We start from the raw sequence: 13,357 nt of genomic DNA, 5'->3' as shown, positions 1-13,357 counted from the left end.
TATATATAAACTCAGGTCAGCTTAGTTAATATATTTACATTATTCAATACTAAATTTTTATGAATTCAAAAGCTTAACATCGGTTAATAATAATTGTTATCCTTGGTTCGAATCTTGGCGAAACTCCTGAACACATTACCAATTTGCCAGACGATGACAACATGGCGGTTTTCGAAATGGTGCCATCGCATTAAGTAAATGCTTGTTTCCTTCTTTTCACTTTTACCTTAATGCCAATTTCACACAGAGGATTAATGAAATAATTAGTAAAGTTTTCTACATTAAAGCCCTAATTGAACTCAATCTTCCATACAAAATACAAATTCTTAATTATCTCATTATTGCTTTATTGAATGCCTAATCGAGTGAAAAATCCAGACGATTTTGCTTGGTGTTCGAATTTTATTGTCAATGTAACAAATGACAATCAAAAATAAATTATTTTCAATAATTTACGAATATTTTTGGGGCTGCTGACAGATGTTCGCTTAATGAAGCAAAAGGCCCTGTATGAAAATAAAAAAAATAAATGTAATGCGCGATAACCTCCGAAGAGATCTAAGGCCGAGCTTCTCTTCCAATTTGCGTCGTGCTCCCCTTGATTTTTTTCCCTACAAATTGGCCGGACGGGACCTACATGTTTTATGCCGACTCCGAACGGCATCTGCAAGGCAGATGAGTTTTCACTGAGAACTTTTCATGGCAGAAATACACTCGGAGCACTTGCCAAATACTACCGAAGGACGACCCCGCTTAGAAAAATTTTCTTCTAATTGAAAAACCTTATTTCTAATATTTTGATGTTGCTTTGCCCGGGGTGTGAACCCTGGGCATACGGTGTGGTAGGCGGAGCACGCTACCATCACACCACGGCGGCCTGTATGAAAAGGGAAACTTAATTATTTCATTAAATAGAATTGTGAGTCGATTAAATTTCTGTGTGAAAGCGGTATAATATAAAAATAAAAAAATTATAATTGAATACCATTTCTTATTAACCGGTACTGAGCTCATGAATTCTTAAAAGTTAACTGATTTCCCCAAAAAAATGAGGCAACTTTACAAAAAAAGCTGTACCAATTCATCTGGAAAATTTCGTTTTAATTAACTACAACTTATGTACCTTCGCTTGAATTGTGGCATCCTACATTTAGTACTGGGAAATTTGGCAAACGTGTATTTATAATATGTGGCACGCTTTTCGAAAATCTATATTCGAAAACTGTTGTTCGAAAAATATTGCATTCTAACTTATAAAGGATGTCGACATTTACTTCTGTCGACGCTCGATAATCGTGATAATACCAAAGCGCGAGAAATAAAAAAAGATCGTAATAAATAATTAATTAATTCATATTTCTTTGACTTTATGTTTCTCTCTTTTTCACATATATTTTTTCTTGAACGCAACCAAAATACCTAAATGCAGCAGCAGATACATGCACAACAAGTACCCGGTGGACCACCACAACCAATGGCCGGATTAGCGCCATTAGGTGGCCCATTTGGCGCCTTAGGGGCTTCAATGGGTTTGCCACATGCACCACAGGGCCTACTAAAGGCACCAACTGATCATCATCGTCCCGATATTAAACCTACCGGACTGGATGGACCAGCTGGCGCTGAGGAGCGTTTAGTAAGTGAAATTTGTTTTTGTTTGTTTTGCACAGGCCGACATTTTTTAAGATTCTGCGACCAGCTTATACCAGCTACTGCAACAATTTCAGAAAAATAATCTGGGCGCGTATTGATTTCAACTGTCTGAAAGCCCGAAAATCATCTTACTAAAAAAAAAATGTCTGCTATGACGATATTAAATTTTCTGTATTTGCTTGAACGACACACATGGTTCATGTAAATATAGCAAATTTCAGTGAAATATTTTTGTAAAACATTTTAGCCTTATAACTCTATCGTGAACGGGTCTTTTCGGCCGCTGATAAAATAATGTTTCGGAGATCACTAAAGTTTAACGAACGGTGCCCTCGAACAATGACATTTGCGCCCTCAACTATGGAACATATCCTCACATTGACCTTTTTTCCTGTCAAGGTGTATTACTTCTTAAGTGCCGTATGCAGTTCCAAAGAAAACAAAAAAATCCATACAAAATGACACTGCAGAATGCTTAAGAAAATTTTCTTATGCAATACGCAGCTCATCAAATGTCAAAGATTCTCGGCTGCTCCTATTTCCATGCAAAGAAATACAAATATTTCTTAAGCGTTTACTTAAGAGCTGCATAGGGCCTTTTAGAAATGCAGTAACCCAGCAAACACAGTTTCTAACGTTAGAGAAATATTGTAATTTTATATTAGAATTCTAATGTAGTTCTCTAATGCATTTCGATTCGAAAACTAGGTTAGAATTTGACTGTGAAACGATTCGAATAACACTAGAAATGCGACGTTACGATCATTGTCACAGTTATCGATTATTTGCACGACATGATCACTCATACTTAGTGTTATACAAACAAAATAAAAATAGTGAAGAGTTGTGTGGAAATATTATAAGTTGCGAAATAAGTTTTTTTTTATTTATAAAAATAAATACTAGTAATTGAAAATTAATCAAAAAAAGTTAAAAGAGGAAAGCGAGCAGATTATTGAAGTGCTATTTGAATGGCATGAAGAAAACGCTTCCACATCCGTACCTCAAACCAACGCTGAGCTCAATCTCTAAGTACGGTTTTAATTTAGTATAATAGAAAAAATCTTTGAAATATGTTCATTCTTAATACATAAGCTTATAACCAAATAAAATTTTTGATATAATGAAACAATGAAAATTCCGCTGATTTTAAATAATTGAACTTAATTGCGCATCACTTCAAAATTCTCATTAGAATTTTACATTAGAATTCGATTAGAATTCTAACCCTTTTCTCGATATCGAGAACGAAGTCCCCTTTTTGTCGAGAATGCTATAATTCGCGACAGTTTCGCAAATCGTCCTCTAACCTTCTACCTTAGAGAAATACATTAGAATTCGATTCGCCTTCTAATCGTTTTCCAACCTAAATGTTTGTTGGGAAGCTAATACACCAGTGATGTTGCCCTCACAGACCCGAAGATACGGGGCTCAAAAATCTTTCCCGAGGCAGTCGAGCCAGTAACAGAAGGTGCTAGTAAAGAAACGTAGCAGATTCCAATCCTGCAAGTGTATCCACAGTACTCCCTAAAATCTTAGGTGAGTGTTTTTGCGGCTACAATAACAAAAACAACCGGAAAACAATTGACTAAAACCTGAAATAATCCACTTTATGAGTAATTTCCAAGGAGGGAGTCTAAAGAAGCCTTTTTAGAATAAAATATTTTAGAAAATAGTTCTTCGTATTTTTGATTATATATTTATTTTAAAATTCTTTTTCACGAAAATCACCCAGGCAAATTTTGCATATATTAAATGGCCACTGCAAAATTTTGTCCGAGTAATGCAAAACAATTTTGAGGTTTTCTTATATGGGCTTCGGTCTTTCTTTCACATATGTAATTATTTCATCCCCTTTATATCCGCGTTTAAAGTGAGTAATTTTATTTTTATATTTTTTTTTAAGTTCCTGTATTTTTATCTATAAAAAAACTATAGGGGGACTCATTTAAGCATACAATTTATAAGTTGTAAAATTATACCCGTTTACACACACTGTTATATGAACGCACCTACATAGCAATATTCTTTATAAACTTAATTCTCGATCGGCTGTGTTATTGTCAACTAGAAATTGTGATTATCATACAAATTAAAAAAATTCCAGCATTAAGTGATAAATCAATCAATAAAACGTCTTTATAAAGATATTCTTCTAAAGATTTCTGATGAAAATGACGGCTGTTATGTCTGCAAGGTTGCATTCCTTTGAGGTTACCGCGTTTACACGATGAAATGTGCGCGTAAATTTATACAAATTGTGTAAATGATTTTTCATAAAAAATTTGACAGTTCATTTACGCACTAGATAAATTTTCACGTTTACACACTTTATAAGGTTTAATGAGTCCCCCTAATAAATGTATGCTATACAATTTTAATTAGGCAATTCACAAGGTATACAAAACGAGTGTGATATCTTATCCGTTAACTGCCTGACATATGGCTACTTTTTAGAGTTTTGGTAGCGTTTTCGCAGGATGTTCAATATGGCGACGCATACCGTCCGCTATCTTCAGCGGATGATAGAAAGACATGAAAGAAGATCACGATATTTAAATTAAAAATCAGGTCATCGTCATGTCGATTCGGCAATCTCTTATATTTTACAGTACGCTTGATGGCTTTTTTGATACCTGCATTCCTACTCACTATATCCTATGTTCGAATAAGACCCCTTGGTTTTCAAGGCAACTTATCAGACTTAATAACATTAAATCTAGGCTTTATAAGAGATTGAATAAATCTGGAGCATCTGCAGACCTCTCTAAAAATCTAATAGCTCGTTCTAACTTTCACCGTCTTAATCAGCTTTGTTATAAAAATTACTTAAGTTGTTGTAAAGCCCAATTTTTTAAAAATCCAAAAAAGTTTTACAGTTCCGTAAATTCAAAGCGGAAAACTGCTGGGTATCCTTCCTCATTTACCTTTGGATGTAAAAAAGCTTGCACTGATGACGATGTTGCAGAGCTATTTTAGAGTTCTTTAGGTCCACCTATTCCTTCCGGTCAATACCTGTATCGCTTAGATAACTCGAATTCCATTATGAATCCTGCTATTGATAGTGATATTGTTCTTCAGAGTCTTCAATCTTTGAAGCCCTTTTCTCCGGGACCAGACGGTGTTCCTAGTTGCGTGCTTAATTACTGCGCTGAAAACATGTATGATCCTATTTTAAAATTATTTGAGCTATCTCTGGGATCTGCATCATTTCCGCCCCTTTGGAAACAGTATTTTATTATACCCCTGCATAAAAAAGGTAGTAGGTCAAAAGTTGAAAACTACAGGGGTATTGCTAAACTTTCAGCCATTCCTAAAGTCTTTGAACAGATTGTTACCAGTCAACTCCAATATCAGCGTTCTAGTCTTTTATCTCCATGCCAACACGGTTTCATTCGTCAAAGGTCAACACTACAAATTTGCTTGTATTCACCTCTATAGTTATGGAAGGATTTTTAGCGAACAAGCAAACGGATGTCATCTACACAGAGTTCAGCAAAGCATTTGATACCGTCAACCATAAGTTACTTATTCATAAGCTTGATTTACTGGGCTTTCCGTTTCACCTATTAATGTGGCTGAAAAGCTATCCTTCTAACCGGACCCAAAAAGTCCTGTTCAAGTGCAATCTGTCGGAATCGTTCGGAGTTTCCTCCGGTGTACTCCAGGGAAGTCATCTAGGCCCTTTTCATTAATGACTTGCCACAGACAATATTATATTCCCATACTATAATGTATGATGTAAAACTTTGCTACACTTACTGTCCTACCGATTTGAGTTCCTTGGAGCTTCTTCAGGCCGACTTGGACTCGTTCCAATGTTGGTGCACAACAAATTTACTAGCTTTAAATTGCTCTAAATGTAAGCATATGACACTTCACCGAGTGAAGCCAGTATTGTAATCTTATGTAATAGATGGTACGCCTTTGGAGCGTATATCTATTGCAAATGATCTAGGTGCCTTTTTTGATCCGAAACTGAATTTTAACATGCATATTTCATCTATTGCCAACAAAGCGTTGGGTGTACTTGGATTTGTTAAAGGTGGGCTAAAGAATTCGATGATCCGTACCTCACTAAGGTTCTTTACACATCGCTGGTTCGTCCAACACTGGAGTATTGCTCATGCGTTTGGTGCCCTGTTTCTCAAAAACATATAAAGCGTGTTGAGTCAGTTCAAAGGCAATTTTTGATATTCGCATTGCGCGGCCTTAATTGGGACTTAAGTCTCCACCTTCCTCCATACAGAAGTATACTTCTTATTAACTTACCCACTCTGGAAAATCGGAGAATATTACTGGGGGTATTGTTCATCCATAAGCTCATTATTGGAGAAATTGATTCTGCGGACCTTCTCAGCCGCTTGTTTTTGCGGTTCCCCCTAGAGTATCCAGACACTACGTTCCTTTTTATTTACCCCTTTGTCGTCGAAACTTTGCTAAAAATAATCCTCTTCTTATCTGGTGCGCGCACTACAATAACTTGTATAGCTGTATCAGTCTTGAATGTACTTTTGCCACTATACGTAATGCAATACTTGCCTATCTAATCTAAGAGATACAAGCTAATTTAATATGTCGGCATTTATTTCTTCCGTAAAAAACAGGCACGATCTCGTATGAGGATGGAAGAACATTTATCAACGTGCATCATTAAGAAGGAACAAGACAGTACTGTGTTGATTGGAATCTGGTTAAAACATGATTTTTCATGAGTCACTGACCGGAATCGTATGCATTACGGCAGTATAATCTTATGCGTGAGGCATTGAGCTGATTGGAATCCGGTGCATTCCAACAACACAAGTCATGTTACTTTTTTATGCCTTCTGATGGCGTATCCTCATTACACTACTCTTGTTCTGCCGGATTCCCGTGACACGCTGATTGGAATCTTGTTGCATTCCAACAGCAAGATTGGAATCCACTGCATTCCGAAATCATGCTGAGCGGAATCTGATGCATTCCGCCAGTATTAGATCTCGGTATAAGATCTTATTTCTGCTCCTATTTCTTATTATTATATTCTGAAATTAAACTGTTATATTCGCTCTTTCGACCTCTATGCTGAAGATATAGCACTTGTATTGTTCACAATGCACATTACAGTTTTAATTAAACCAAGTTGGATAGCATCCCTTAGAATTGCCTGAATGTTTAAAAAAGATTTGAAATAGAAGTTGTACATACTTTTAAAAAATTTTTGTTTTTTCGTTTGGCTTGAATCTATACAGTTTTTCGTATAGTTGGGCTAAAATATCCCGCTAATCAAAGCAAATGAAGCAAAATTTTTAAGTTTTCTAGAAAAGTATAAGCTTGTTTCATGTTCTGTCTGAACTTACTTCAAATTTTGTCGGCTTGTGGTATTTAATATTTTTTTTAACTTTTTTTCCCATAAATTTTATTTACAGCGTAACTCAGTGTCACCAGCTGATCGTGAAAAATATCGCACACGTTCGCCACTGGATATCGAAAATGATGCGAAACGCCGAAAAGACGAAAAACTGCAAGTAAGTCAAAGGCCGCGGTTAAGTAATAAAATACAGGCCGACAAAATTTTTAAAATGTTTAGATTAGCTTATACCTTTCTCACAGATTGTATGTGTACTGAAATGGGATCTGGCACAAAGTATATTAATTGCAGGTTTTTTCATATACTAGTCAAGTTTCGTGAGCTATGTATAGTAACAAAATCTTATATCTACGTCGGTAACGTGAAGAGATAATATTATAAATATAATGGCAATTTCACACAGAGGCTTTATGAAATAATTATTCAAGATTTCTACATTAAAACCCTAATTGAACTCAATCTTCTATACAAAATACGTATTCTTAATTATCTTATTATTGCTTTATTGAATGCCTAAACGAGTGAAAAATTCAGTCGGTTTTGCTTGGTGCTTCGAATTTTATTGTCAATGTAATTATTTTCAATAATTTACGAAAAACACGCAAAAATATAAATTTAATTTTCGCTTCATTTGCTGCAAAAGATAATATCGTTAGCTTAATGTGAAAATGTGCCAAGTCACTTTTTACAAATTTTACAGGAGACGAAAAAAAATTAATAATATTTGAAATAACCTTTTTTTTCAAAACTGTGAATGAGGATACCTTAGTTGCAATACTTTTGAATGTAGAAGCTTTGAAAAAGTTAAATAAAAATCATGTATGCGATCCCAGCTGCTATTTCAAGACTTAGCACAATTTCCGCACTTAAAACTGATTTTTTCTCCTGACTTAGCACTTTAACTCAATACGTTTCCCCATTACTCTTCCCCTTTAATGATGGAAATATAACACTAAAACTAAATATTTCACAAAAAATACTATTTATTTGTCAAACTATTTCTAACGGTTCTGATCTGGACTCTTTTGTCGGATGGTGCGCAGACAATAATTTATTTTTAAATTCAAACAAATGCTGTGTTGTGTCTTATTCCAAAAAGGCAACTGCACATACTTTATCTACAAACTAAATGCTAAATCTCTTAAAAGTTGTCAAGAGATTAAAGATTTGGGTGTCATTTTTGACTCCAAACTCTCTTTTTCTAGTCACATTGACTCCATTGTTTCAACATCCTTTGCAATGGTTGAGTTCATTAGACGTAACACCAGTGACTTTAAGGACCCTATGATGTTGAAGACACTTTATATATAATTGCCCAGAAGTCGTCTTGATTATTGCTCAATAATATGGAATCCTTTCTATGACTCTAACTCCTATAAAATTGAGAGAGTTCAACAAATTTTTACAAAAAAAGGACGTGTGGCACTAGGTGACTGCCGCGGTAAAGCTATTGCATATTATCAACTTATGCAATTATAACATTTATGCAACATTTTGTTTTCTTTGATATTAATTCAAGTTTTGTCTTAAACTTTAACTTTATTTTTAACTTTAACTTTCACTTTAACTTTAATTTTAACTTTATTTTTAACTTTAACCTTAACTTTAACTTTCACTTTAACTTTAACATTCACTTTAACTTTAACTTCCACTTTAACTTTACCTTTAACTTTAAATTTAACTTTAATTTTAACATTAACTTTAAGTTTAACTTTAACTTTCACTTTAACTTTTACATTCACTTTAACTTTTACATTCACTTTAACTTTAATTTAACTTTAACTTTAACCTTAAGTATAACTTTTACTTTTACTTTCACTTTAACTATAACTTTCACTTTAGCTTTATTTTTAACTTTCACTTTAACTTTAACATTCACTTTAACTTTCACTTTAACTTTATTTTTAACTTTAACTTTCAATTTATCTTTAACATTCACTTTAACTTTAACTTTAAATTTAACTTTAACTTTGACTTTAACCTTAACTTTAACTTTAACTTTATGATAGAGATCCAATTTTATGTATTTGGCCTGTTCCTAACACCGAACCTTTTCGAAACTTTTTTGACAAATATCCGTTACGGTTTTTTTTTATTTAGTCGCCAAGCCCGCGATAAAATCTATGCAATAGCTTAAAAATGCTTTACGTATGCTTCACTGGCCTGACAAATTGCTTGGACTTCAGGCTTGACAGAAGAACTTTTATCTCACTTATGCTTGCCTATAATCTTGTAATAAACTTTAGCACGAATTGCTCTGATTTATCTAATTTGTTCATTCCATATATTCCACTGCGTGATCTTCGGCATAATATATTATTTATCGAAATAACTCATAAAACGAATTATGCTATGAATGAACCTATAACTAGGAGTATACATCCAGCAAATCGATTCAGTAGTGTTATTAGCTTTAATAACAGCTTATATAAGTTTAAGTTTGAATTGTTTTCTATTTCTAACTAGTCTGTAAGAAAGCATGTAGTTATCGACATGTAAGAATTTAAGTAGATTATAGTCAGCGCAAAGCATTTATCAAACACCAAAAGCATGTCTCAATTAGGTGAATCCAATTTCGCAACCCTCTCAAGGGGATGCCAGCGCAATATATAGCTTCTCCAACCCAATTGTCAACCTCACCTAACCGTGGCGACAGCCGAGGCTCTGGCTACCCCAAGTTCCTAATGGAACCAGGGGGTGGGGAGGGCGGGATGGCCTAGAAGGTTTAATGTGGTCATATAAATCGTTCCCGAGATGGTCGGGCTAGTACCTTAATAGTGCTTTCTTACCGGATCTATATCCGGCAAAGGACCATCAACATCGGTAACACTCCCCACATCCTTCGGGAGTGTCATTATCGTTAATATAACAACAACAAAGCATGTACTTTTAGACTGAATGGATTAAATAAAATGCGCGCACAAAGAAATGACTAGTATTCAGATTGATATTGTAACACTAAGTGATACTCACATCACTAATCTGATACTAAGTAAATAAAGCCACAACAAAAATAAAGCAACCTGCCACACTTGTATGTACGTAAACAAATTAATCATTATGTCTACACATGTACGTACACGCAGCGGAGAGAAACGCACAAACACATGCATATATCTTATCTGAGATGCTCACAAAAGTAGGCAATCATTTGTGCAAGTATCACTCACATATAAACGCGCACATGAGAAGCTATAACGTGCATCTGTAGTTATAGCTGGTAACTAAGTTAAATTCTAGAAACGCCTGGAAGTATGCGAACGAGGAAATCGAAGTGTATAAAAGAGCGCAAGCTGAGCAATCATGGAATCAGTTTGATTTAAGCACGCTATTGGTTGCGAAGTATAAGTGTTATTGTGAAGTACTCCAATAAAGGCCATTTTGCATTATTGAATATTGGATTTATTTATTCAACAGTTTAGCGATACGAACGTCAGTAGAAGGTTGCAAATAAGAGGAATTTCAGTAAATTCGTTACAATATTATTGACAGGTTGACTTAGCACATTTTTTTTAACAGCTGACGAGTTAGCACATTTACACATCATTCCCCACATCACGTAAAAATTAAAAAATAATAATCTTTTTTTTTTGTGATCGATGTATTTCGAATACAGTTCTAAAACTGCATTAAAATACAATTTTTCAAAAAAAAGTGACTTAGCACATTTTCACATCAAGCTAACGATATGGCTTTTTAGAAAATTGGCACATCTATGGGTAGTTGCGCATGCATTTTATTTTGATTGTATTTATAGTTAAGAAGGAAACGGCTGATTTCCATTTTAACTATTTTTTGTAAAAACGAAATATTTTTTTGGGGCTGCTGACAGATGTTCGATTAATGAAGCCAAAGGCTCTGTATGAAAAGGGGAAATTAATTATTTCATTGAATATAATTGTTATTCGATTAAGTTTCTGTGTGAAAACGGTATAAGAGTATTTAAAATATGTTGAAGTGAAGAGTTTGGATAAAGTGTAGCAATTAGAAAGATTAAATTCACTTTCATTAGAAAGTGAAAGTGAAAGCGGGTTATGGGGTCAGAATATACCCGCGGTAGGTATGCCTGTCGTAAGAGGCGACTAAAATATCAGATTCAAGGGGCTGTGTAGCGCAACCCTTCAGGTTGCCAGCGCAATATATAGCTTCTACAAACCCAATTGTCAACCTCACCTATCCGCGGCGAATCCTGTTTCACTAACAGACGAGGCTCTGGCGACCCCAAGCTCCTCATGGAACTTGGGGGTGGGGTGGGAGGGATGGCCTGAAGGTTTAATGTGGCCATATAAATCGTTCCCGGGATGGTCGGGCTAGCCCCTTAATGGTGCTGTGTTACCGGAGCGTACCGGATCTGTATCCGGCAAAGGACCATCACATCGATAACACTCCTCAAAGCAACCTTATCGCTACAACAACAACATTAAATTCACTTCTGAAATTAGCTTCAAAAATAAATTGGCGTGTGTCCACTTTTTTAATTACTTATTTATTTTTGTTTTTACGGACGAAAAGTCCATAAACATACAGTTTCGCCAGTGCATTTAAGATATATGTACATAATTAAATGTAGATTTGACATACTTACATATGTTGAAAAATTGGTCTCTTTTTTCAAACATCTTAAATACGGAAGTAATGGACATTCTCTTCTGTCTAGCCCATTCTGTTTTAGTACCCTTAAAACCTTAAAACCGCCTTGCATCTTCGGTAAATGTTTTTTGCTAAGGACATTTTGAATGTGCAAATTGCAATATATTGCTTGAGTGATTATAGAAAAAATAGAAAATATAATTTAAATTTAAATCATCGCATAGGGCGTTTTTAACCCAATCGAGATATGGATACTGACTGCTCTCCTCTGTCTACGATATGATATATGTGTATTATTAACTATGTATGTTTACTATTTATAACTTAACTAATATTAGTACAATAGTCATTACAGAATCCAATTTCACTACCATATTACTTACTGCCTTCTTCATCATCACCACCACTGTCCTGCTCGCCTAACCAAACTTAAAAGAGAAACATATTTACATATTTTACGAGTGAATCAAATGTTGTTATATGTCAAAAATGTTGTAATGCATTGGCACCAATTTGCATTTATAATACAGTGTAAAAAATCTCATTGATTTGTATGTTAAAAAAGCAAACTTTGAATGTAAATTATATATAAATGGAAAATAAATTTTATTGAAATGGAAACAAATTTTATTGAAATTATATTTTGTTCAAAAATTTTGGCATTAAAATTGTAGCACTCAACTCACCATAATATTTTGTTAAACCAAAGTAAAAAAAGAAACTATACAAAAAACAAGTAATATATGAATGAGATTAGCAGGATGGCGTTGTGCTGTGCACGTCTGTCCTTAGTACTGTTTATTTTTTTTTTTGTTTTATTACGCTTTTATCAACCAATGAAAATGTATATTGCATTAATTGTTATTACATTTTACATTGCTGTATAGTAAATTTTTGTGGTATTGATTTCATAGTTAATACTTTTGTTAATTTGGATTTTACAATTTTTATTTTATTGCTATATTTTTCAAGCTTGCCACACGCTGTATGTTGTTTACTTTTACTTTTAATAAAATATAGGTATAATTTATTTCTAAGAGATATTTCTTGTTATAGCTTTTAGTAGATATTCATTGGTTTTAAGTGTAGTTTTTTTTGATTTGTAGTAACCCGTACTTGTTAAACCTAAAATAAATTAAATTTAAATTTCTTCCTCCATTTTACCACAAGCCATAATGATTATTATTTGTCCGTTGATGTATTACCTGCTTTCACATCTAACATATTTTTGTTGAATATTTTTTTATTAGTAGTCAGTTACTTGCTTTTGTATTTTCTCTTTCTCCTGTTCGCTTTTTTGTTTTTAATGATTTTTTTTTTGATTTCAGTTGCGCTTCTCTCTATTTTGTGTAAAAACAGATTTTAGTTTTGATATTTTATTTAGCCGAAATGATTTCAAAACGTTAAAAAAGCAAGTTTTCGTGAGTTGTTAACAATTTTTATTTTTCAAAATTTTTGCAGGATGATGAAGGAGATAAAAGCGATCAAGATTTAGTCGTAGATGTTGCAAATGAAATGGTGAGTTGAGTTTGTCTATCCAAAGCAAAATGTAAATAGAATTCAAAAGGACAAACAAAAATATTATTTAAATGGAATTATTATGCACAGTGAGCTAACCAATTGTTCCCAACCCAATGAATTATTATTTTTGAATGCATTTCACTTTTCATTTTATTTATCAATTTTTTTTTAATATTTAAGCTTATTCAATACATACATACATATTTGTTTTAGTGATACGCATAATCGTTTATTTATCTT

The 13,357-nt window shown here is 33.8% G+C and overlaps 1 protein-coding gene across 23 annotated transcripts in view; it reads left to right on the top strand.

Annotated features, from left to right (window-relative positions):
• The window catches only part of gro (groucho), a 94,347-nt gene that overhangs the window by 69,368 nt on the left and 11,622 nt on the right, over positions 1–13,357 (top strand). For 19 of the 23 annotated variants that reach the window (XM_067778639.1, XM_067778679.1, XM_067778672.1 and 16 more), the window contains exons 7-9: positions 1,430–1,636; positions 7,065–7,163; positions 13,058–13,114. In XM_067778639.1, the coding sequence (XP_067634740.1) occupies positions 1,430–1,636; positions 7,065–7,163; positions 13,058–13,114 (363 nt within the window). The remainder of the gene's footprint in view (positions 1–1,429; positions 1,637–7,064; positions 7,164–13,057; positions 13,115–13,357) is intronic. The other 4 variants (XM_067778691.1, XM_067778702.1, XM_067778695.1 and 1 more) reach the window with 4 other exon arrangements.

Source organism: Eurosta solidaginis, chromosome 1 (assembly GCF_040869045.1).
Source record: "Eurosta solidaginis isolate ZX-2024a chromosome 1, ASM4086904v1, whole genome shotgun sequence".
Classification (NCBI taxonomy): domain Eukaryota; kingdom Metazoa; phylum Arthropoda; class Insecta; order Diptera; family Tephritidae; genus Eurosta; species Eurosta solidaginis.
The sequence above is the reverse complement of the archived record's forward strand: the minus strand, read 5'-3'. Positions and strand labels throughout refer to the sequence as shown.